General features: G+C 44.2%; 1 protein-coding gene across 5 annotated transcripts in view; it reads left to right on the top strand.

The window, feature by feature from the left end:
- The window catches only part of MYOF (myoferlin), a 159,909-nt gene extending 143,591 nt beyond the window's left edge, over window positions 1–16,318 (top strand). For 4 of the 5 annotated variants that reach the window (XM_036880108.2, XM_036880107.2, XM_036880110.2 and 1 more), the window contains 9 exons: window positions 1,018–1,157; window positions 3,265–3,353; window positions 3,441–3,536; window positions 6,912–7,053; window positions 9,316–9,415; window positions 11,562–11,752; window positions 13,486–13,595; window positions 13,970–14,117; window positions 15,560–16,318. In XM_036880108.2, the coding sequence (XP_036736003.2) occupies window positions 1,018–1,157; window positions 3,265–3,353; window positions 3,441–3,536; window positions 6,912–7,053; window positions 9,316–9,415; window positions 11,562–11,752; window positions 13,486–13,595; window positions 13,970–14,117; window positions 15,560–15,598 (1,055 nt within the window). In that variant the 3' untranslated portion in view covers window positions 15,599–16,318. Of the gene's footprint in view, window positions 1–1,017; window positions 1,158–3,264; window positions 3,354–3,440; window positions 3,537–6,911; window positions 7,054–9,315; window positions 9,416–11,561; window positions 11,769–13,485; window positions 13,596–13,969; window positions 14,118–15,559 lie in introns of those variants that run through there. The other variant, XR_005023687.2, reaches the window with a different exon arrangement.
- Window positions 16,319–23,856: the final 7,538 nt, after the last annotated feature.

Here is a 23,856-nt window from a genome sequence, read left to right as displayed (position 1 = left end):
CTATCAGGTGAAGGCTGGGGCTGCAGTCACCCAAAGGCTCGACTGAGCTGGATGTCCAGGATGGCTCGTGCACGTGGCTTGCAGTTGATGCTAGCTCTTGGCCAGGAGCTTGGCTGGGGCTGACGACCACTGTTCAGCTGGTGGGCACCCATTCAGGCCTTTCCAATAGGTCAATCTCTGGGTACGTGGCAATGGCTTCCCCCAGGGCCAGCATCCCAAGAGGACCTGGCAGAAGCTGTGTGGTCTTTTGCGCCTCACCTTGGAAGTGGCAGAGCATCCTTTCTTGGATATGTCTCCATATTCAGAGAGAGGACATAGACCCCACCTCTCAAGGGAGCAGTGTCAGAACATGGACTCTACATTTTAAAACACCAAAGTAACACTAGCTTCTGTAACTGAACTTAGACATTTCAGTGGCTTAACACAATAAAAGCTTATTTCTTATAAATTCAAAACAGGGATTCCTGCAGGTAGGTAACCTTCTTCCAAGCAGTGCTGCTTGGACTTAGGCCCTTCTGACTCATGGCTCTGCTATTCTGCAGCTCAGGCATCTAAGGTTGCTGTTTCTTTGGTATCCAAAGGGAAAGGCATGTACAGTTTCCTTTGTGAGAGGGTTTTAGGCACCAGGTCTAGAAGTGGCACACCTGTCCTTCTACCTATGTTACATTCTAGTCAAATTTGGTCTCATGGCCACACCTAAGTGCAAGGGAGGCTGAGAAACAGAGTCTGGCAGTAAGCCTCTGCCACAAAAGTAAATACAGGCTGCCTTTACACATTCTGTGTGTTCTGGCTCCTTTGCTATTTGCAGCCCACAGGGCAGGTGTGAGCCTGGTTGGGGCAGTGTCCCCAGTCAGGAGCTGTTCCTGTCAACAACTCCTTCACAAGGCAAAGTTTACACTCTGGAATGACCTGTCTTTTTTGCAAAGTCTAGGATGAAGTGCTGCAAGCTCTTCAGGGCAGTCTGGCTGCACTGTTCCCAGATACCCATCCCTCTTTCAATGCCGCTTTCCATTCCAGAAGCCAACAAAATCCTGCACCAGCACCTCGGGGCCCCTGATGAGCGTCTTGCCCTTCACATCCTCAGGACTCAGGGGCTAGTCCCTGAACACGTGGAAACAAGGACTTTGCACAGCACCTTCCAGCCCAACATTTCCCAGGTAAAGGGGCTGCCACCTTTGGAGACCCATCACCTACATGCCAAAGGCAGTGACAATAGCTGACATGGATTTGTGCGTCTTTTATCTCTTTTGGATACTACTAGTGACACAAGAAATAGAAATGAAAGGCAGATTAGCTTCAATTCAAAGGGAAATTTATGGTAAGAATCTTTAGGTAACTCACTAAATCCACATAGGGGAGAGGCTATGACTCAGAACAAACTTGGACTGGCCTCCTGCCTCTCCGGTCTCTTGTCTGTTTCTCTTTCTGAGTCTATTTTAGTCTCTGTGCTCTTCCTGTGATCACCTTCCTGAACATCAGAATATGGTGGATGGTTTCTGAATATTTTTGTGACGGTGTAGCCGCCAATACTTCCAAATGTGGAAAGGAGCGGTTGGCCCAGCTCGGCCCAGTGGTTCCCCCACTGGACCGCTCAGCAGCAGCCAGGAAGGCAGGGTCTGAGGTGGCAGTTGCACGTGGCCCAGCGTGGGGGAGGTGCTCATCTAAGACCAGAGAGCCAAGGAAGAAGCTGGGGCACAGTGCACAGGCAGCTCATCACAGGGACCGTGTGGATCGGTGGGGAGGGGTTCACGGAAGCCGAGGGACAGTTTCCAGAGAAGTAAGAGGACACATGGCAAACAGCAAAATAATCCATGTGGAAGCTTGTTATAATGAAGACTCCCAGGCTGGCCTACAGAGATCCAGCAGGTCTGGGGTGGGGCCAGGAATCTGAATTTCAGCAAGTACCTTGACCACACTTAAAGAATATTAATTAATGGATGCAAATGCCATGGACACTGACAGCAGAACCATGGACTTAAGTCTAAAAAGTGGCCACAAGTGACCTGGGCTTATTAGGTTATTAGGTTGTGTCGCTCCTTGCTTTTATTCTATTCCACATTTTCAATTCTTCCCTTTCTTATTCTTCCTCCCCCCAGAGAACCCATTCCTCCTCCTCACTCCCTTCCCACCCCTCAATTTTAAAAAGTCTCAAGAAATTACAAAGTGAGGAAGATTTCTCCCTGGGAATCCGCTAACCCCCTGCGCCCATCACCTCTACCAACTGCACTGGACAGACTGTGGCTGGGTCTCAGGAGACACCTGGATGCCTAATGTTCTGCAGTGTGCTTGATGTAGTGTGGAATCTTGAGCCCTAGAGATTAGTTGGAAGAGAGTCAGGATCAGTGAAATATATCCCTTTTCAAGAGCTCCAGTTAACGCATTTTGATCACAATGTATTAGGAAGCCAATCTAGTGGTTTCCTTGGCAACCTTCTTAAAGTCCAGTCTGTTTTTGTCATGAAGGCAGAATCTACAGAACCTCCAAAAACAGCTTGGGGAATTTAAATTGTTCATATGGTTGATATCATTGTTAATGGCATTCCTAGCCTGTCTGGAAGGATGTTCCAGTTGCATAGATGGACCTGGTCTGTGGCAGTCAGAGACCTGAGCGGGGCCTCACCAAGACGGTGGCATGGGGGCCAGTCCAGGCCCTCACCCTCCCCTTCCCGTGGGCCTTCTCCCGGGCCGTGGGCGCAGGGAGTCCTCAACTTTGGAACAGTAATGTTCTGGTCATTGCTGGAGTCTCTCCTTTGAAAGTGCCATGTTGTAAGTCTTTCTTTATAAAATTAGATACCATTTACATTAATTTGATTTTCTATATGGAGGTAAGTGGAGAAACCCTTGGGCGTCACAAATCTGGGACTGACACCAAGTAGGCAATGTGATGATGAATAGGGACAGCGTGAGAACCATTCTAAGAATGATGGGCCCAACTTTAAATGTCTGTGAGAAGGTGTGTGAGTGTGAGAGCATTTGTGGGTTGGAGGTTGTGTTAGTGGCGGGAAGCCCCTTGTCTTATTCACCATCAGCCTGTGAGCACACGCAGCATCGGAGACTCCTGGGTACGAGTGGGGAGTGTGTGCGTAAGTGACACTGAGATAGATGATTCATATTGGTTCACTCCTCTACTCCATCTTTTTGCCTTCCATATGGACTAATAATTTAGCAGGCCTGGAGAAATAGTTCCACCTAGGAAATATGAGAATTATAGTGTCTGCCACCTATAACATAACTTCATTTCTCTTTCCATTTGTGAATGGTTTAGGGAAAACTTCAGATGTGGGTGGATGTTTTCCCCAAGAATCTGGGGCCACCAGGCCCTCCTTTCAATATCACACCCCGGAAAGCCAAGAAGTAAGTAATCTTGAGCCCCGCTGTATTGGACTGTGGTCTTGTTGCAGGGTTAGAGAAAAAATCACCTTCAAAATGTACTCCTTTCAGATACTACCTGCGTGTGATCATCTGGAATACCAAGGACGTTCTCTTGGATGAGAAGAGCATCACAGGAGAGGAAATGAGCGACATCTATGTCAAAGGGTAAGGTTTGCAAGAGCCTTTGACAAATGCAGACAATGAAACAGGCTCTCTCCTTCACTGGTTTTCATAACTGAAGGTGTCCCCTATAGGCTCCTTGGGTATTGGATGCTATTTTATCTCATTAATGCACTTTGTGCAGGAAGCTCTTGGGAGACAAAGGGAGAGAGAACAGAAAGAAAAGAGAAATCTGTATGGCTGTTGTTTATGAGCAGAGGTAGCTAATGACTGTAAGAACTGATAAATATTTCTTCATTTCTCTCTTAAGAAAGTGGGTTTTGTTCAGTTTATAAAGCAGATTTGTTCTTCCTGAGACTTTTAAGTCAAGGAGTTAATTTTTATTCCTTTTTGATACTTGGAATAACTAGCCTGAGAAACATAAATAAGGCTTCCAAAATTTCACTTTCAATATATTTTATTACTGGCAGCTAATGTCCATGGAAAAGAGGAAACATTGGCATACTCATTGATTCCACCAACATTTACTAAAAGTGTGCATCCACCATGCAAAGTGTCGTAGTTATTCGTTACTCTGCTACTTGCATGATTCAAGTCCAAATTGCCCATTTTAAAAGTAGTTTCATGTTATGCCTTAATCATAGGTGTTGAGTACAGAATGGCATAATGATTAAGAAGCCAGACTCTGGAATCAAACAACTTGGGTTAACATCCTGGTGTTTTCCCTACCATCTGGGCGAGTTAGTAAACTCACTGTTCTTCATCTGTAAAATGAAGATAGTGAAAGTACCCCCTGCTCTGGGATGTTTAGGAGTAAGTTACTCAGAGTATTTAGGATAGTGCATGATTCTCCAAAAAAAACAGAATAAGTAGGAGGTGTGTGTGTGGACAGAGAGAAATAGACAGACAGAGCTTTATTATGAAGAATTGGCTTACATGATTATGGAGGCCAAGACATCCCATAATCTAGCATCTGCGGGAGACCCAGGAGAGTTGGTGGTATAGCCCTGGGACCAGGGGAATCGGTGGTGTGACCCCAGTCTGAGGTCAGGCTGAGAGGAGATGAGATGTCCCAGCTCAGTCTGTGAGGAAGAAAAAATGGGGTGAATTTCTTCTTCCTCTGCCTTTTGTTCTCTTCAGGCCCTCAGCAGATTGGATGATGCCCATACTTCCCTGAGCCCACTGATTAAATCCTAATCACCCCCAAACACCCTCACAGACACAACCAGAAGTAATGTTTCATCTAGACACCCCATGGCCAGTCACACTGACACATAAAATTAACCATCACACTATGTGAGTGTTGGCCAGTATTATTATTATTACACACAAACTTTGGTTTGGTTCCTTAATATGTAAAAGATAAGATTTGTTGAAATTTAATATTCATAAGGTGAGAACAAAGTTTCACTTATGATCCCAAGTGGCCTTCAATCAAAACTTTAAGACATAATTAATATCATTTACGTTCACTATAAACAGGGAATGTTTCATCAAGTTCTTCATTATTCTTTCTCATTTCAGGATCTTATTACCATTCCCCAAGGAAAACTAATCCCAGCTAATTATATATATGCAAATTATTTACTATCACAAGCATTGCTTTTTTTTTCAAATCAGAAAAAAACAAACTCAAGTAATACTGGACTGAGAGAAAACTCCTCTAACCAAAGAATAAAGTGCAGTCTATAAAGTACCATGTCATATTTGGAATTTAAATCTAAATACTACATGTAAAATGAATAATGCATAATTAACATGACTAGCACCGCACATATATGGGTATTACATACAAAGTTATACATATATGTACACAAATACATGCACTTTGAGTAGTTGTTTAACTTGTTTTAAAATTAAAATGTGAAAAGATTCATATTTAAAATGATTCAGGAAAAACAGAAGGAAGAGCTGCGGGGAATGAATGGTCTGGGGGAGGATGTTGGTGACACTCTGGGGACGTTGTCAGGACGTAGAACCAACTAGGTCATAGCTGAAGAGTATGATGCTTCAGTTAGTTTAAAAGCTTAAAAGTTAACAGACCAAAAACATCTTTCAACTAGTCTGCCTGGTCAGTTCACTGACTAGCAAAAAGTAAAACTGTTGTAGTTGGTTCATATTAACACCAGTATTAATAATTAGAACCTAATATTAGCACGTGACTTTCTGGTCTCCATGGTCCTTTGAGGCAGAGTAATAGGCCTGGACTTTGGAGTCAGGCTGACCTGGAAGTTATACTTAATTCTGTCCATTACTGGCTGTGTGACCTTGTGGAAGTTATACCTCCTTTCTGAATCTCAGTTTCTTCATCTGTAAAATGGAGATGGTTATACAGTTGTCAGGAAGATTAAATTAGGTATGCTAAGTACCCAGTTGATAGCAGATGACCATTAATAAGAAGTTAAGGATTTCTCCCTTCATCCTCTGGCCCTTCTAAGCCATGATCTCTCATTCTGTCCTCATGTTGACCACATGAAGGGAGCACATATCACTAACCTCATTTTACACATGGGAGATGAAACACTGAGAGTTAAGTGGCCAAGCAAGTTCACAGCCAGGCCTGCCTCCTACCAAGAATCTCGATCTGTGGGGTCCAGGCATCACTATTTTTAAAAGATCCCCATTTGATTCCAATGTGTGCAGAGAACATTCATGTTGAGAACCACACATTCGACCACTTTACCAGTCTAACATCTAGTGTCCCTGGTTCCAAACTAGAAGTCTTCCCGATAGCAGGCTGATGTGACAACTTCCTCCCAGGCATGATCCTTCCTTTCACGGACCTTTGTGCTGGGCACAAGCCTGAGGAAACTTTTCAGATGTTAAAAGTTAAGATATTAAATTGTTTATGGAAATGACTTCATAAATATGCATATGGAAATAGCAGCTGACATCTCCCTTTCTAGTCTCATCAATATGATCATAGTGAATTTAAAAATAACAAAAAAGGAAGCTGTAAGGTGAGCCATGCCTGCTTTGTTTGCTTAAGTAAAATATAGAAAAGGAAATGCTAAAATCTTGAATTAACTCATATTCATTGAGCCTATCAGCAGTGATGACAGACACTGATGAGTTATAGTTATGAACACTAACATCATAGCCAGCAAGAGCCAATATTCCCAAAATAGAAGCTAAGCTGTTGATATTTTCCAGAAAATTTCACCTTATCCCTGTTAACTGAAGTCTAAAGGGTTTCCTGCTTTGGTTTTAGAGGAATTATATTTTATTTGGCTACAACCTGTGTTGGATGCAACAGAGCCTCCCCTTCATAAATCACCCCCCAGCTCCATAGATAACTGGAACCTGCCCAAGAAACGTGCATTAATTCTTCTGCCTTCACTCCCCTCATCACTGCACAATTTTGTGGCTAGATTACTTGTCAATCACGAGAAGCTAAGTCTGTTTGCTTCTGCTTTTCAGCTGGATTCCTGGCAATGAAGAAAACAAACAGAAAACAGATGTGCATTACAGGTCCTTGGATGGCGAAGGGAATTTTAACTGGAGATTTATTTTCCCATTTGACTACCTCCCAGCTGAACAACTTTGTATCGTTGCTAAAAAAGTGAGCTCTGAAATGTGCCAGTGGGAAGTCGATGTTGTGGGTCTACCTTAATGTAGCCACTCAGAGAATGTCAGAGCTGCTCAGCACCTCAGAAGTCACGAGTCCAGCTCCCTCTTGGTAGAGATGGGGAATCTGCATCCTACAGAGGTGTACATACCTGTCCAGGGTCACACAGCTGTGGCAGCTATTTGTGTAAATAAGAAATACAAGGAACACAACTTTCCTTCCATTACATGTTGACAACAAGGTGAACAATCTGGCGAAGGGTAGATCTGGGGGTCTTGTGTCATGTATACACCAACCCAAGTGTGTTTTTATGCCACAGGGAGATCGATCTCTTCCCATGATAAGCAGAACTATTTGACTTATTAACCAAACAGGTAAAATATTCAAGTAGGTGAAATTTCCCTTTTACCTTCCTTATTAAACCTCAGCTCCTACCTTACCTCCTTCAGAACTTTGTGAGTGTTCGTGACCCTCATGGTCCTAATTAGTGTGTTCTCAGTTGCAGAACTCAAACTAGTTTATGCCAAAAAAGTGATTTATTGGTTCACATTACTAAAAAGTCCAAGGTTGTCTGGCTCAAGGAATGCCTGGATCCTAGGTTGGACTGGTGTCTTCAGAATTGTCCTCACTTTCTCAGCCTCTCTGCTCTGCCTTCTCCTGTGGGCCTCATTCCCTGGCAGAGGCAAGAAGGCTGCCAGTGGCCCCAGCTCATGTCCTGCCCTCCTGGTGACCTCAGCAGCAGGAGAAGAGCTAACCCCAATAGCATCAACCAGAGTCCTGGAAGTGGGCCTCAGTGTCTCTGCCTGTCTGGGGTCATGTTCCCATCCCAGAACCAACCACTGGTTCGATGCCTAGGGGAGGCGATGCTCTGACTGGCCCAGCTCTGGAATTAGGGATGGAGTCCATTCCTCCCAAATTGCAGGAGGGGGTCTTCAAGGAAGAGCCAGGTGCTTTCATCCCACAAAGGAGCCTGAAACCTGGGCGGGCAATAATAACAGATGGCTTTTCGTAGGTCACCCGTGCCATCCCTGCCCCCACCATCTGTGCACTCGCCCTAGCTCTGCTGAGTCACCGCCTGTCCTCACAGATCAAAATAAACCTGCCTCATGTCCCACCTGGCCAGACCCTGCCCTGTAGCGGCCCCACTCAGTGCTCATGTGGCAGTGAGCCCTTTTTCTGTGGGGTGAATGCTTTCACGGGGCATTTCTAGAGACACAGAGGCTCACCCTGATGTCGAGTCGTGCACAAACGGTGAGGCAGACGCAGGGCGAAGGGGACGGATTCGGGAGAGTTACCTTTCCTATTTACCCACATCTGGTGTTGGGCCTCCCCATGCTGTGAGTGGTGCTTGGACCAGGACCCCACGCAGCACAGTCAGGTGGAGCTGAACAACAGCAGAGTGGGCTTCCTGGTCCCTAAGAGCCAGGCCTCCTGAGTCCTGCAAAGGGGAACATTCTTGGAATATCATTTGAAAACAAGAAACAACCCAACCATCTTCCTTCAAATTCATGAAGCACTGGGGGAATTCCATTCTGCTGGGCCAGAGGAACTTAGGTGTATTAGGCTGAGGAGGTGGTGTTTTTCTTGACTAATATTGTCTGGGCAGAGGCAGGGATCAGAGGTGAGGATTTGGAGGACCCTTACCCAGTCCTCCCTCCACCTAATTCTATTATGAGGGACTTGAGGGTCTTAGTTGACCACAGCATGTAAAGCCCAGCAATATTTTTCAAAAGCCAAAAATGTCAGGACATTTTAAGTCTGCCTGGATAAGAGTGAAGTCTGGGCCCCAGTCTCCTCACCCCATGTGAAACGAGTGTGCTCAGACATCCATGTGAAGTGGGCAGAAGGTCACCGAGCAGAGGTGACACTCCAGCAGGAGACAGTGTGGGTCGGCCTAGAGTGGCCTGGCTTTTGGAAGATAATCTAAGCAGGACATTGTGGTCTTAGGGGAGAGATACAGTCACTCCCCAAGCCGCAGGAGTGGCAGCAGGAAGTCACACTGATAGGAACATGGTAGGAAGGAAGCCTTCTGTTTGAGAATTGCCTGGGACATCCTTTTTGTCACCCAGCTGGTGACCTTGAGATTTCCTGGGGAACACGACTGCCCTCCATACACGGGGTGGAGAGGGAGAGCCAAGGGGAGTAGGTGTTGGAGGTGCCGAGGAGAGGAAAGGCCCCATGCCTTGATGCCGAGGTTTCAAGGGGAAGGTTTCAGAGGCCAGTAATCAGTGTCATTCCGTCTGTTTCTTATTTCAGGAGCATTTCTGGAGTATTGATCAAACTGAATTTCGGGTCCCACCCAGACTGATCATTCAGATATGGGATAATGACAAGTTTTCTCTGGACGACTACTTGGGTAGGGCTTCTATTTGGATTCTTTTCTCTAAGGAATTGTACTGTGAATTAGTGAAATCAAGTAAAACTAGGAATCAATTATTTCAATCTTCAGTACTATGGATAATTGGGTCTGGCGGACACTCACTGCCAGGACGTTCTCCGGGCATTGTGGCCCGCCTGTCTGCTGCCTCAGGTCCTCTGAGGAGTGGGCGTGGTGAGTGCCACCCCATAACTGGGCCCCACCCACTCTCGGGGGGCCCCCACGGAGGCTCTGACTCCTACTCCTGTCTTGCTCTGAAGAGTCAAGTCCTGTTACCATCAGGAGATGCCAGCTCCTGCCTCCACTCTCCGACCACCCTCTCTCCTCGGGGCCTCAGCATCGGCTCCCTCCTCCCCGGTGCTGCTCTCAAAACTCACTGAGATCCCTAGTGTCCCCAGCCGTGTTCTTTCCTCTGGCACATCCTCCTCGGTGGCTAAAGGAACTTATTAAGTGTTCCCCCCACTTCCCCATCCCCAAGGCACAGTGCTCTTCTGATTTTCCGGGATGTGTAGCCTGACTGCTCTCAGCGCCTGATGCATTGATAGGAAACTGTTCTGATGAATCATATTGCATCTATCGGTATATCAGATCAACAGGTTTTACGCCTTAAACTTAGACAGTGTTATATTTCAGTTATACCTCAGTTTTTAAAAAGAAACTATCACGATGATTACTGCCAATTCCTCACCACAAACTTTCACCTTTATGTTTAGCTGGCACCTTACCTTTATCATGACTGAAATCAAACTCAACTTTTCTTCCCTGACTCACCTGCTCTTCTCATGAGCTGCTTTTGCTGTTCAGGGCCTCTCCGTTGTCCCAGCCACCCAGTAAAGCACCCAGAGTCCTCTGTGGGTCCTCCTCCCCTTTCCCCAACTCAGTCCTAGTGCTGTAATATGCTTTACCATGCCCACTTATATTCTTACTTCTATGATCTCTGCCACTTGCCAGTTCAGACCTCATCTTCTCTAGCCAACTGTTATATAGTGGCCCTGACGTGTCTCCCTGCTTCCACCTTCTCCCAGGGCATCTTTCCTGGCAGAGGAAAAGCCCACCGTGGCCAATGGCCATGTCTTGTTCATCCCTTTTCCCCTCACAGCACTGAATACAGTGGCCATGACTTAGCTGATGATTAGTCAGAGTTGAACAAACACATGAATATGCAATTATGCTAACTTAAAGAGCATACAGGCAGTAAATTCTAGAATAGTAGACAGTTCTCTCTTGGAATTTAAGGAAAACACCTGACAAAAACAAAGAAAATGACTCTTTGAAAAAATGGCCGGTGAGAAAATGGCTATAGTTATCACCAGAAAGGAGACAAGATAAAAGCAGGCATAAACTCAAGGAAGGCTGACTAAATGCATTACAGATCCATTATAAAATGAAGGGCAGCTTCTAAGCCTGACAGTGTGAAGAGAATCTGCCATAACCTCCCTGTGGCTTTTTGCTGCTGTTATTGAAGACCAGCTCCTGTCGCAGGAGTCCATAGACAGGACCCCACACCTCATTTAGGAAAAGGGCTCACAGGAGTTCCCGAGCAGAAAAGACGGTCAGTTAAAGTAGTACTAAAGAGCTACTGCTTCATGTCAGGAAAGAGAAAACATGCTTCTCCAGGTACCTGCTCTGGGCTTCCTAGTTCCTGGAGAAGGTTTTCTGTTGAGTCATTATGTTCCTTCTCAAGCTCCCCTTTCTGAGATTACACTAGGAGAGATGTGGGCGTGACTATTGCAGGGGGCTTGCCGTCTTTTGAGTACCAGTTGTCTGTACCCAAGGCCAGATGACTCCTGTGTTCAAAATCAATATGAGCAAATTTCAAATCTGACTTCAGTAGAAATCTTGTCTATAGATATTTCATTATTTTGAGTTTGTAGAAGTGCTATTTATGCTCATGTCTTTAGAAACAAAATGTGTTCTCTGTAAGATGCAGAGCAGTGGACAGGTATTTCTTTTGCCACTTTCCATCTTATCCAGATTTTTAAATGTCTGCCAGAGTCCCTTTCTCTAACTCTCCCATCACCTGTTCAAATTGGTCTGCCTCCCCTCTGACAAGAGCATTCTATTCACTTGTGAACAATGGCTGATCCACCTGAAGCTTATTTGGTTTTCATGTTTCCTTGGCTAGGTTTCCTGGAACTTGATTTGCATCACACCATCATTCCAGCAAAATCATCAGAGAAATGCAATTTGGACATGATTCCAGACCTCAAAGTCATGAACCCTCTTAAAGCTAAAACCTCCTCACTCTTTGAGCAGAAGTCCATGAGAGGATGGTGGCCGTGCTATGCAGACAAAGATGGCACCCGTGTGATGGCTGTATGAGCATTTCCTGGTTGGGGTCATTTATTCCTTTATCGTTTTGGTTTTTCCCTTTGTCAGTAGATTTACTCCAGGTGAGACAAAGAAGGATTAAATGGGTGGGACTTGAAGTTATGGGAATAGTTCGTGCTGGGATTCCAAGAGAAGGTGGCACATGCTGTGAGTTTGTGTTTGAAGCTGAGTGGAAGGTGGACGGATTAGAATGGTGGACAAATTGGGAGCCGGAGTGGCTGCACTGTGTTTCTTCAGCACCCTCCTTCACCAGGAAGGCCAATTTATCCTGAGCTTCCAGTACAGTTCTGTACAGAAAAAGGATCTTCAGATTCGAGTTCTTCTCATTAAAAAACTTAAATTTTAAAAAGGTGGAGGAAGCAGGGAGTGCCGACATCCACTGAGGAAGGTTGTAACTTACGAGCAAGTTTGGAGAACTCAAGAAAAATTGTGATACAGAAACATAAGTGTGGGGTGCCACACCATGTCACAAAAGACTACCTAATTCACTATGGATTATTAATAGTAGGTAACATTTTAGATCACTGATTATGAACCAGACAACATGCTAAGTGCCTTGCATTCATAATCTTATTTTTAAAAACAACTTTGAGATGTAATTTATATAAGATAAAGTGAACCCACTTAAAATGCACAATTCCGTGAGTTTGGGTAGATGTATACACTCATGAAACCACCATCAGAATCAATTTATGAAATTCCCCAAATCTATGAAATTACTCCAAAACTTTCCTTGTTGGCTTTGCAATTCATCATCCCCTCCGCCCCTGGCTTCAGAAACCACTTACCTGCTTTCTGCTCCTATAGATTAGTTTGGACATAATCTCATTTACTTCTGCTGACAACTCCATGGAGTAGCCATTATCTCCATTTTAGAGACTCAAAAAGCAGGCTTGGAGAGATGAAGCAACTTGCCAGAGTCAGGCATCCAGTTTTGTCTGACCTGCCAACACAGGAGTCATGTGGGCTCCACCACCTAAACTATTGTTTGGGTTGGGGGGGTTCTCCAACTGCTGATGACCAATGGGCAGCCCAGCATACTAGAAAGCCTGGTACCAGCCTGGGTAAGCTTGGCTGAAAAAGTGGGCACTTTTCTAGATATCTTTAGCCCTAGTGTCCTCAGGGATATGAGGGTAATAATAGCAGTACTTTATAGGGTTGCCATGAGAAATACACGGGATTATTCATAGAAAGGCTTAACAGTGCCCAGCGCATCCCCTCAGAATGCAGACAGGGAAGAGGCATTCACCCACTGCCTCATTCACTGACTTATTGAGTGAGTGTACATCAAGTACCCCTAATGCCAGCACTGTTCGGCGCACTGGGGCACCATGGGGCACCTAGAGCCTACAGGTAATGCTCCATAAATGTCAGGTATCGCTATTAGCAGTGTTTAGGTTCCTCTGGGTCTGAATAAACTTACACAGGAGGCGAGAAGGTGAGGAGATGGATGTAAGGAAGAGGGACGGGAATACAGAGAACAAGAAGCAGGGAGCACGAGGAGGGACAGCGATTTGTTCTTTCAGCTTCCCACAAAGAGTCAGTGCAGAAACACGTGGAAGAGGAAATGTGATGAAATCTCCTGAGGAAAATTTAAGGCAATCTAAGGATTGTCTTACAAGAATAAAAATCATTGCTCAGGAAATACTCCTTGGGTTGAAGTGAAAATATTTGTGAAACATGATGTCATGTGTTTGACTTGTTCTGCTTTACTGAAGGGGAAAGTGGAAATGACGTTGGAAGTGCTCAATGAGAAAGAGGCAGACGAGAGGCCCTCTGGGAAGGGACGGGATGAGCCCAATATGAACCCCAAGCTGGACCCCCCAAAGTAAGGCACTCTCTGTTCTCCATGTTGTCTGATCCCAAAACCCCTGCAGTCTGGAAGGCCCCCTTCCAGTCTGCTTAGTGGAATGAATTATCTCTTGTCTTAATTTTGCATATAAGGGGGGTGAGGGTGGGAGTGGAGAGACTGGTGATTTGGCTTCATTTTAAACATTCTCCTTTCCCATGAAAAGTCCAGTGTGTCTTCAGCATCTTAGGAAGGTTAAAGAAAAGGCTAAAGCATCTTTCTCAGCCAACTAAGGGAATAATATCTTTTCTTGACTTTGTAAATGTTATTCATTATTCTTTAAACTGTGTGATGCTCTGAGGTGAAATATCTGTCCCTCCTGAATCGGGTAAGACCATTTCTTTGCAATGCAGCCGACCAGAAACCTCCTTCCTCTGGTTCACCAACCCCTGTAAGACCATGAAGTTCATTGTGTGGCGCCGATATAAGTGGGTCATCATCGGCCTGCTGGTCCTGCTGGTCCTGCTGCTCTTCCTGGCCGTGCTCCTGTACTCCCTGCCGGTGAGAGTCCTTGGCTTCTTATCTTGGCATTTTTGTGTGTGAATTATGGTGGGTCATCTAACTTGGTACTTGCCTTTATTGCTGCTCAGTAGAGTGACCTACTTAGGAATCCTTTAACCTTTAGAGAATTTAAAGTAATGTGTCTTGTGATTAGAATTACATTTTTAGGCTTTCACAAATCACTGTCAGAACATCACGGTCTGAAAAAAAATCTTTGGTTTCAGGAATTCTAGGAGAAATCTCTCAGGCCTTAATAAATGTGTGTTTAGACAATAGCCAGCATTTCCCACAAATCCTGTCCTCAGACTTTCTTCCTCCAAATGATCCTGCATCCTAACTCCTTATCCTAGAGTTCATGGATTCCCAAATCTGAGTTCATTACAGGTCTACACAACCCCTGAACACCACTCAAACTAGATATTTGGACCCCCAAACAATTACTGTCCTTACCTCCAGAATCCCTTTGCCAGTGTGTTCTTTTGCTCATGTTTTGTCTACCAAAACCTTATTCATTCTTTGAGGACCACATCACATACCTCCTCCTTAAATTTCTCCTATTCACCCCATCATAAGAGGGGGCCAGAGGGGATGTCTGCCAGTGTGCCTGGAATTAGTACCTTCATGCCTCCAGGGAATTTATTGAGCATCTACTGTAGGTAAGAAATTGGGGTGTAGAGATGACCAAGGCATGATTTCTGCCCATGAGCAGTTCATAGCCTGGGGACAAGCAGACATACAAACAAGTAAATTACTATGAGAGGAAAGCTGTTAAAGAGATATGAACATATGACTATGGGATCCCATTGCTGAGAATGATTTCACCAAGGAGGGTCATTTAAGCTCAGTTAGCCAAGTAGAAAAGGGACAGTCCAGGCATTCAAAAGCTCTTACTTCAGTTCATTTAAACAACAATACAGATCATGTGAAACCTTCATAAGAGTGTATATCAATAATGCCTTAAAAAAATAATGATAATAATACAGAATAGTCTGTGTTCAGAAGCATAGTCATACAACCACAATAATGGGGATTTTTATGTTTCCATTCTTCCCCCATATAATACTTCAATTTGTTAACTATGAGTATATGCACACTAGTTTCTAGTTGCAGGTCATCCAATCGGTCTTGACCATTTACAAAACTCCTCATAGTTATTTCTCCTTCCTGATTTAGATTCTGTTGGTTTCAACCAGTGATTCTCACCTGGGGGTGATTTTGCCCCCCAGAAGACTTGGCAATTTCTGGAGATATTTTGGAGGTCATAACTGGAGGTGCTATTAGCAGCTAGTGGGCAGAAGCCAGAGATGCTGCTAAACATCTTGCAGTTTACAGGACAGTCCTCAGCAAGGAAGAATTATCTGGTCCTAAATGTCAATAGTGCCAAGGTTAAAAAAACCCTAATTTAAATATACACATAAACATTGTTTCTGTTTCCTTTTCAGAACTATTTATCGATGAAGATTGTGAAGCCAAATGTATAATGAAAGCAAAGGCTTCTTTTCAAGAATCTTCCAGCAATGAGAGAATTCTGGCTCTGTTTATGGACCAAAAACCAAGAGAGCTTCTGTGTCCGAGACTACATTCCAGTGGCATGTGACACTACTTCACCGAGGACCATCAGCTCCCAGAGGGGCTAGGTCCTGGGAAGGCAGGCCAACAAACAACATAGTTTTAAATCTTATTATCTTTTGGAGTATTAAAAGTTTTAACTATATTTTCCGGATATTTTTAAGGTGGCTGGCTCCATTTAAAATTAATTGTTTATGTGTCGTTAGTTCTATAATTCAATTTTTGGAAATTGCTGAAATTGAATTTGAAAATTTCTGCACCTAGACTTCATATATTTCTTATTTGTAGTCAACAAAAAGGACTGTGCATTATACAATAGTTAGAATACTTAGAGTAATTCTTATTTATACCTGCAACCATTATTATATTTTATATGGATAAATGTCATGAGACTCTATTCAGCCTCTGTGATGAACTCAAATAAAAATGTTCACCTTTGACCCATAGGTGCTTGTTGAAGCTTGGGCCAAGTTGGGAAGGGGACGGTTAATAGTACTCTGGGTCTCAGTGGATGCAATGCCACCGGCTATCACTTGGCCATAAACCCTTATACATGTGCTGCCAAATCTTGGCCAGTGGGTCAAACTGAGGCTAATATAATAAACAATAAAAGCTAACACTTATTAAAAGTGCCTATTCTATGCATAGCATTATTTTGCTTTATCATATTAACTCACTGAATCCTGAAGGTAACCCTATAAAGTGACATTATTAACCCCATTTTACAGTTGAAAAAATTGAGGGACAAGAAAATTGAGTAGCTTGCCCAAGGCCACACAACCAATAAATGGTAGAGCTGGAAATCTGGACCCCAGCAGTCCACAGTCTCTCCTTTTTAACTTCTCTTAACTGCAGTACTATGCCACCAGTGGGAGTGCTGGCAGGATGAGCACAGAGCTGAGTGATCAGGTAATGGATGACAGCGGCTATCCAGGATGGCTCCATGCCAACACCAATGGTAGTCAGCATGTTCTAGAATATGTGAGAACACTGTCCTGTTAATACATGAGATCACGGTCAGATCAGCAAACAGTTCCATTCAAAGAGTAACACAGAACCAAAGGGAGTAAGAAATGATGTGATATTGGTGATGCTTTTTGACATTTAGACAATGTTACACCAAAATGGTGACTATCTTGACATTGTTGAGCAGTTTCCTATTTTGAACATTTCAGTCCCCTTTAATGTCCTGTCAAAAATCTTAGCATTCAGAGTGTGCTCAATACATAAAAAGCTTGAGAGACACAGACACTGATTATAGTCTGATGTTCTAATTCCAGAAGTAGAACTATGAACAGGTTTCCTTTTTTTCCTTCTAAGACTCACTTGACAGGAGAAAAGCAAGATGTAAGGCTCTCTCCTACCTTCTCAAGACCAAGAGAGAAGGAAGGGCGGGGGGGGGTCCCAAGTTCAGGGGGGAAGAAAAGACCATTCTTGCCACCGCAGGCATTATTGTGCAGGTTGATGTTGGGGGGCGGCAGCAGGGCCATTGCACTGCCCCAGCGGGCTCAGGCTGCCCCCGCTTGGGGACCAGCAGGCCCTCCCTGTTGTTACGGGCTTGACTTGCTATCATCAGGGCTCTCATCATGATCAGCCAGCTGTTCAAGGGTGAGGCTCCTAAGTGCCCGCAACTGTCTCACCTTTTCAAGTCATACTGTTCCTACACCTAAAATGCTATTTTCTAACAACATCACATCATCTTGCTTAAAATTAACAGAAGGTCTTCAGCTTTTATTTAATATATGGAACACTTTCATGATGAAAGGAAGACAGTTTTATTTAAAATGGAATTTCCTTAGGGAAAAAAGAGGCTCCACACAAGAGCATTGTTCCAGACAAGGTTGCTATTTGAGATGTTTTAGCAATCACTATGGTGCTGGCACCCACCTATCAGCACATAATGCTTCATCCCTTCACAATGGACAATGGCTAGAAAAATCTAGAACAGCCATACCAGCATGAGCAGGCTGAATATTAGCCTTCCTTCCAGGGAACCCACCAATGCACTTTTCATTCACACCTCACTCAAGGAATAGTTGCTGAGATAAATGAATGGCCATGAGGAAAGTCTCTTCCTCCTTTGCCTTCAGCATCCCTACATGGAATCCACTAGTGTGGTTCCTTTGAGTAAGTGGCAGCAAAGCTCTGTTAGGAATGAAATAATTCCCCGAGAGAGTACTGAGCTGGGCTTTCTGGGTAGCACCCCTCCTTCTCTTCCCGTTGCCCCAGAAAATGCTTCATCTTGTCAAAAGATAATGGTCCCTCATTTGAGGCTGTTAGCCGCCTGGTGACCTATAAATGATAGCTAAAAGCTGGAACTAATCACAGTTCAGTCAGATTGTTGCTTCACTGTGAATTAAGTAACACTTAGTCCTAACTGATTCTAGCAAGGGCCACCATTAGCACTGGAGCCTTCATTAGGAGAATAAATCTCCCGTCAATGTCTTGGGGGTGACAAGCAACTGAAAGTCCTGACAGGCTAACGCTTGATTTTGTTTGTTCTTCCTCTCTTATTTTAAGGTTACCGGGGAAAAAATGTCATAATTAGACCTGCATGTTGCTTTAAAGAGCTATTTAAGAGGTGGGCAGAGTTCTGAAACCCATTTTTAGAAAGGAACAGTGGGGAGCTGAGTCGTATGGTCTTCCAGGTGCTGGCAACTGGCAGCTCTTTGCCCCTCTAAGTTCACCCCAGCTCGGGAGATTGTTTGTCCAAAGGTGGGAGCTGCCTTGTCTCCCCACTGTTGAGCAGATGTCATTACAAACATAACTAGAAGGTGAGGGTGCTTTCCAGAAACTGCTGTTCAGTTCAGGGAAAGTACAACTTGACTACCATATGGGGAACCCACATTGACAATGATTTCAAAGTTTAAAACCCTCCATAGTTTAAATAGTTCATGCTAAATAGATTCCTTTGTGAGGCCAATACATTCAGTACTCTGGACCATATGCCCATAGCCTCCCAAGGCAGATGGGAATTCCATTCTGAAGCCTGCTTTTCAAAGGCTTGATGTGGAATTAGTTCATAGAAGAGTCGATGTTGTAAATAGATTAAGCACCCGCCATCTTTGCAGCTGAGTTTTGTGTTTGTTCAGCGTTGAATGGCAACTCCCTAATCTTCCTTAGGTTAAACATAATGGGGTCCCACAGAATATCAAAGAAAGGCCGCTTTTCCCTTGGATATACATCCCCAAAATGAAATGCCAGAGTTCATGAAGTTCAAGAAAAACACAAGAGAAACGTGTAACACGGACTAACTGCAAAACCTAACGCGTCAGGAACATAATGAAAAACACAGGCCCACCATATGTACTGTAAAATCCTTAACGGCGGGGTTGCAACTTTGTGGGGGATGCAGACTTCAGATTTTTACTATTTAAATAAGCTTAACAAGAGAGAAGAATTGTAATTTTTGAAGCAACTCCCTCACAGGACATTGAATGCTTCTCAGGGCAACCTGATTTTGCCAAAATTTATCTCAACTTCTTAAAAAGGCCTATTGAGCCCTTGACTAATATTAATGTGCTACTTCCATGTGTTCTCACAAAATCCTAGTGCCAAATCCATAATCCTCCCCCGTCATATTTCAGCTAAGTCCTGCCCTGGTAATTATCAGGAGGAGGACCAGGAATATCCAGCTGGACTCCGAGGCAGCACGGCAGCTTCTCAGATGAAGTTTCACCTGGGTCAACAGGATAAACAAAATGAATGGATGGAATCCTATCTTAGAGGCAGCAAGAGCACAGGGCCAGGCAACTCCAGACGTCTGGAAGCCTGGGAGCTCACCCCAGCTCAGCGCAGCATAATGCTGGGACTTCTGGCATCTCCTCCCCGGCTTCCTTTCCCTCATCTGTGAAGGTAAGCATTGAATTACACGACCTTATTCATCCCAACATTGTTTTATGGTTCTGCTTATCTGTGGCTCAGTTTCCTCATCTGTAAAATTGGGACAATCTTCATAGAATGATTGTTAAGATAAATGATACATGCAAAAGTGTTTAGAACAGTCCTCAGGACAAAGTAAGCACCTAGTGTATTTTACATCTTGTCCCAGTCATCGCCACCACCATCATCACAGCACGAGAACAGTCAGTTAGCAGCCAGAAGAGTTCAGATATATTCAAAAATGCTTTTGGAATGTAGTCTTAGAAAGGAGGTGAATCGCCACTATCCAAAATGCTGATTTTCCCTCTACATTCTAGCTGCACATTCCTGATTAGAGAAAGCAGGTTAAAATACTAAGAGAATAGGGAAGATCCTCAAAAAACTGAGCAGAGAATTACCATATGACCCAGCAATTCCACTTCTGGGTACACACCCAAAGGAGCTCTCAAACAGCTATTCGTACACCCATGTCCTTAGCAGCATTGTTCAAAAAAGACGGAAGGTGGGAGCAGCCTGAGCATTCATCAGAAAGATGAATGGTCAACAAAATGTGCTCTGTATGTACAGTGGAATACTACTTAGCCTTAAAAGTGGAGGAAATTCTCACACATGCTCCAGTATGGATGATGAACAGTGCTTGGGACACATCATGAAAAACCTGTGCAAAGGTGAAACAAGCCAGACGTGAGAGAATAAATACTGTATGATTCCACTTCCATGAGGTACTGAGAGTAGATCAAAACCACGAAGATAGAGGTAGAAAGGTGGTCGCAGGGGCTGAGGAGAGGGGAGACAGGGAGGCGCTGGTTAATGGGTACAGAGTGTCAGCTGTGCATGATGAAGAGGTCTGCGGGAACAGGGGTGGCACCACGATGGTGCGAACGAGCTAGACGCCACGGAAGTATGCACCTAAAACGGTCACATTTATGTCATGTACATTTTACCACAATCAAAAACGCTAAGGGATTGAAAGGTCCCCTCAGACTCCGTCATGAAGTCAGAGACCTGCTTTGCTCCTGTTCCCCGTGGATCCAGGCATCAGGAGGCAGGCAGTATTTGCTGACTGACTGAGGGGTGAATCCTGTCTCGGGTCCAAAGCACAGGTCACAAAGGGGCCACTGGCGGCTAAATCCAGCATCTACAGACCCAGTTTATTTGGCCCAAAGAGCCTTTTTTTAAAAATTAGCTGTCAATATTTAAAAATTGGGAAAATTCCTATTAAAAACATCTTGTTTGAGCTTTTCCTGACAAAGCGTAAGGTCTGTAATACTTCACAGTGCAGAAATCGGCCAGAGCCCCATGCCTGCCGGTTCACCACAGGCCCCCCAATTGCTACAGGGACATTTCCTGCCTGGCTCCTCAAAGATGCTGAGGATCAGTCTCAGATACATTTTATTGTCAAAGTGAACAGCTAGGAATCTCTAACCAAGGCAGAGAATCAACTGGAAGCCCCCAGGCTGAGCAACTCTCTCAGCTGGTCTCAACCATTGCAACCATGCCCCTGCCTCATTCCATTCTAGACTTTGGGCCAGCACCTAACTCCCTCTGGGACCCTCCTCACCCTCCCCAGCTGCCCAACAAAGTCAGCCATGACCCCAAGGTTCCAAGAAAACACAATTAGCTGCTCTCCGAAAGGCTCTTCTCAGAAAAGAAAATTTCAACAGCCAATATGGAAAGAAACTCATTCTCATTAATAAGGAGGAAACACGAAGTAAAGCCACAACGAGATATCATTTCCCACACCGTGAGATGGCAAAAGAAATTTTAAAGTCTGATGCCAAAGACTCCCAAAGGATGTGAACAATGTGTATTTTTTACACAGCCAATGGAAGTTTAAGAGGGAAAAACCACTGTGGAAAACAATGTGGCATTATCTGCTGATGGGGACAGTCCCTGCACTGTGATGCAGATTGTCACAGTTTGTACTCCTCAGCTTGTACCCTAGAGAAACATCAACACATGTGACCTGGAGACAGATTGAAGAGTGTTTGATCTAGCAAAGCTCTGGAGAAACCCCCATGTCCATTAACAGTAATTGGGCAATATACTGGGGCATCCTATGATAACAAAATACCATAATGCATAAAGCGAATGAATCGTAGCTACACAGGACAACACCAGTAAGCCCAGGAAAGAATGCTGAGTGGAAAGGCTAGTCACGGGGAGTACCTGCAGCATTATTTCCTTTATGTACAATTTAAAAACATGGAAAACTATACATACTGTTTAGGGGGCAGAGACATGATAAATCTTCAAAGAAAAGCAAGGGGATGATGGACTTGGGAGAGTGGGGGTCTTTGGGGAGGAGATGGAATCAGAGGCATCAAAAGCTAATGGCAAGTTATTTTTTAAACTGGGTGGTGCGTATAGGAGTGTCATTCATTGTAATCATTCTTTATATTGCGTGTATTTTATAAAGGTACTCTATTGAATCCAATATGTAATTTAAAACATTTTTTTTTAAGTTGCTTCCTCTCCCAAAACATTTGGGTCATTGGACAGCACACTGGAGGATTTCTTTTTGATGTAATCAAACTCATTGCAAAGGCAGTTTGTGAACAGACACAAGTAAACTTTGTAAAAGTTGTTTATGTGGACATTCAAAACCTCAGGTGGAGCCAAGGTCAGGAAGGGGTCAGAGTCTAGTCAGGAACAGGAAACTGATTCCACATCAGGGATTTCAGCAGAGGGAGCTAATTATAAAAGGTACCTCTCCTAGGAAGAGAGGGGCAGAGTGGGAGGTGGGTGCCCTGCAGGAAAGGGAAAGCGAAGGAGGGAAGTGCCCCAGCTCTTCCTCCCTCCTGCCCCCATTCCCCCGCAGGGCCTCCCACTGGCCAACTGCAGCCTGAGGAACAGTTTGCTTAGATGGGCCTCTTGCGATTCAGGGGAGCACTGAGCACAAACCGGCAGGGTAGGGAGGGCCACAGGCAAACCGCAGCACCTGGCCAGTTTGCACAGACTCTCTTACGTAATCTGCAACAACACGTTGGATACAACAACAAGTTGGATAGGTTATATGTTTTTCCTCCTTTACATAGGAGGACATTTCCGAGAGGTTAAGTAACTGGCCTAAGATCACACAGCAATTTAGTGGTGGAGCCAGACTGTAGACCTGGACAATCCAACTCCAGAGCCACGCTATCTTCAGATAGCAGAGCAACACCTTCAGCATAGGAGGTATTGAACACATTTCCTAGCAATTTCTCTTTCTTCCTCATTATCACTTTTAAGAGTTTTAATTTATATTCATTATAGAAGCCTTGGAAAATTGCAAATAAATAAATAAATAAGAATATTAAAAATATCCATAATCTCACATAATACTGTTAGCATTTTACATACTTCCTTCTAGTCTTTTTTTTTCCTAAGATATAAATTAGGATTTTACCCCCAGGACTTCCCTGGCCTTGCCTTCACATCTCTCCAATTTACAACTTACTTTTCTTCCCCTTCTTAAAATTGTATTTCATAAACATTTTTCCACATCATGGAAAAAACTGACTTATAACGGTCACTTAAAATTCTACTAAAATGTATCTACTATAATTGAACTAATTCCCTATCATTGGGCGTAGTTGTTTCTAATGCTTTGCTATTTTAAGTAATGCTGTTTTAAACATCTGTGGACAAAGAGTTTGCCTGCATTTGGGGGCCTCTAGTTCTATTAAACTGTTAACATTATAAAGGCAGGACAGTATCTTATTCAACCTAGTGTATGACACAGAGCAGCCATTGTTGAATGAATGAATTTCTCAAACTCGTTAAGTTAAATCCCTAGAAGAGAAATTCCTGAGTCAAAGGGCAGGAACGTATTTAAGGCCCTTGAGACAAACTGCCAATTGCTTTCCTGAAATATAGTACCAATTTACACTGTCCCCATCCTCGGCTCCCCCACCCCGCCCCCACCACTTCCCCACCCCAGCAGAGTCTGAGAGGGTCAGGCCAGAACTGAAGGCCATCCCTCTCTATCCCTATGGGGTGCCTTTCCCCAGCACTGATTGCTGGACCCTCGAGAGCATTGTGGGGAGAAGGGGGGCTGCCAGGGCTTAATCATAAGACTGCCATGGTTCTGCTCCAAGGACCTCCTGTGGGGACATTAGTCTCCCCTCTGTGTCTGGAGAGGCAGAGAAATAATCCAACACCTTCAGAAAGAGCAGGTACTTGGACTCTTTTCACTTAGAAAATGCGAATTCTGCTAAAGAACTCTCAATATGCTTAAAATAACCTGTGCAAGAGTCCCCAGCCAGTAAACTAGGATCTACAATTTCGCCTTTAAATCTCACCGAGT

This window comes from Manis pentadactyla, chromosome 8 (assembly GCF_030020395.1).
Source record: "Manis pentadactyla isolate mManPen7 chromosome 8, mManPen7.hap1, whole genome shotgun sequence".
NCBI lineage: Eukaryota > Metazoa > Chordata > Mammalia > Pholidota > Manidae > Manis > Manis pentadactyla.
Note: the sequence above shows the minus strand (reverse complement) of the source record. Positions and strands in the feature narration are given on the sequence as shown.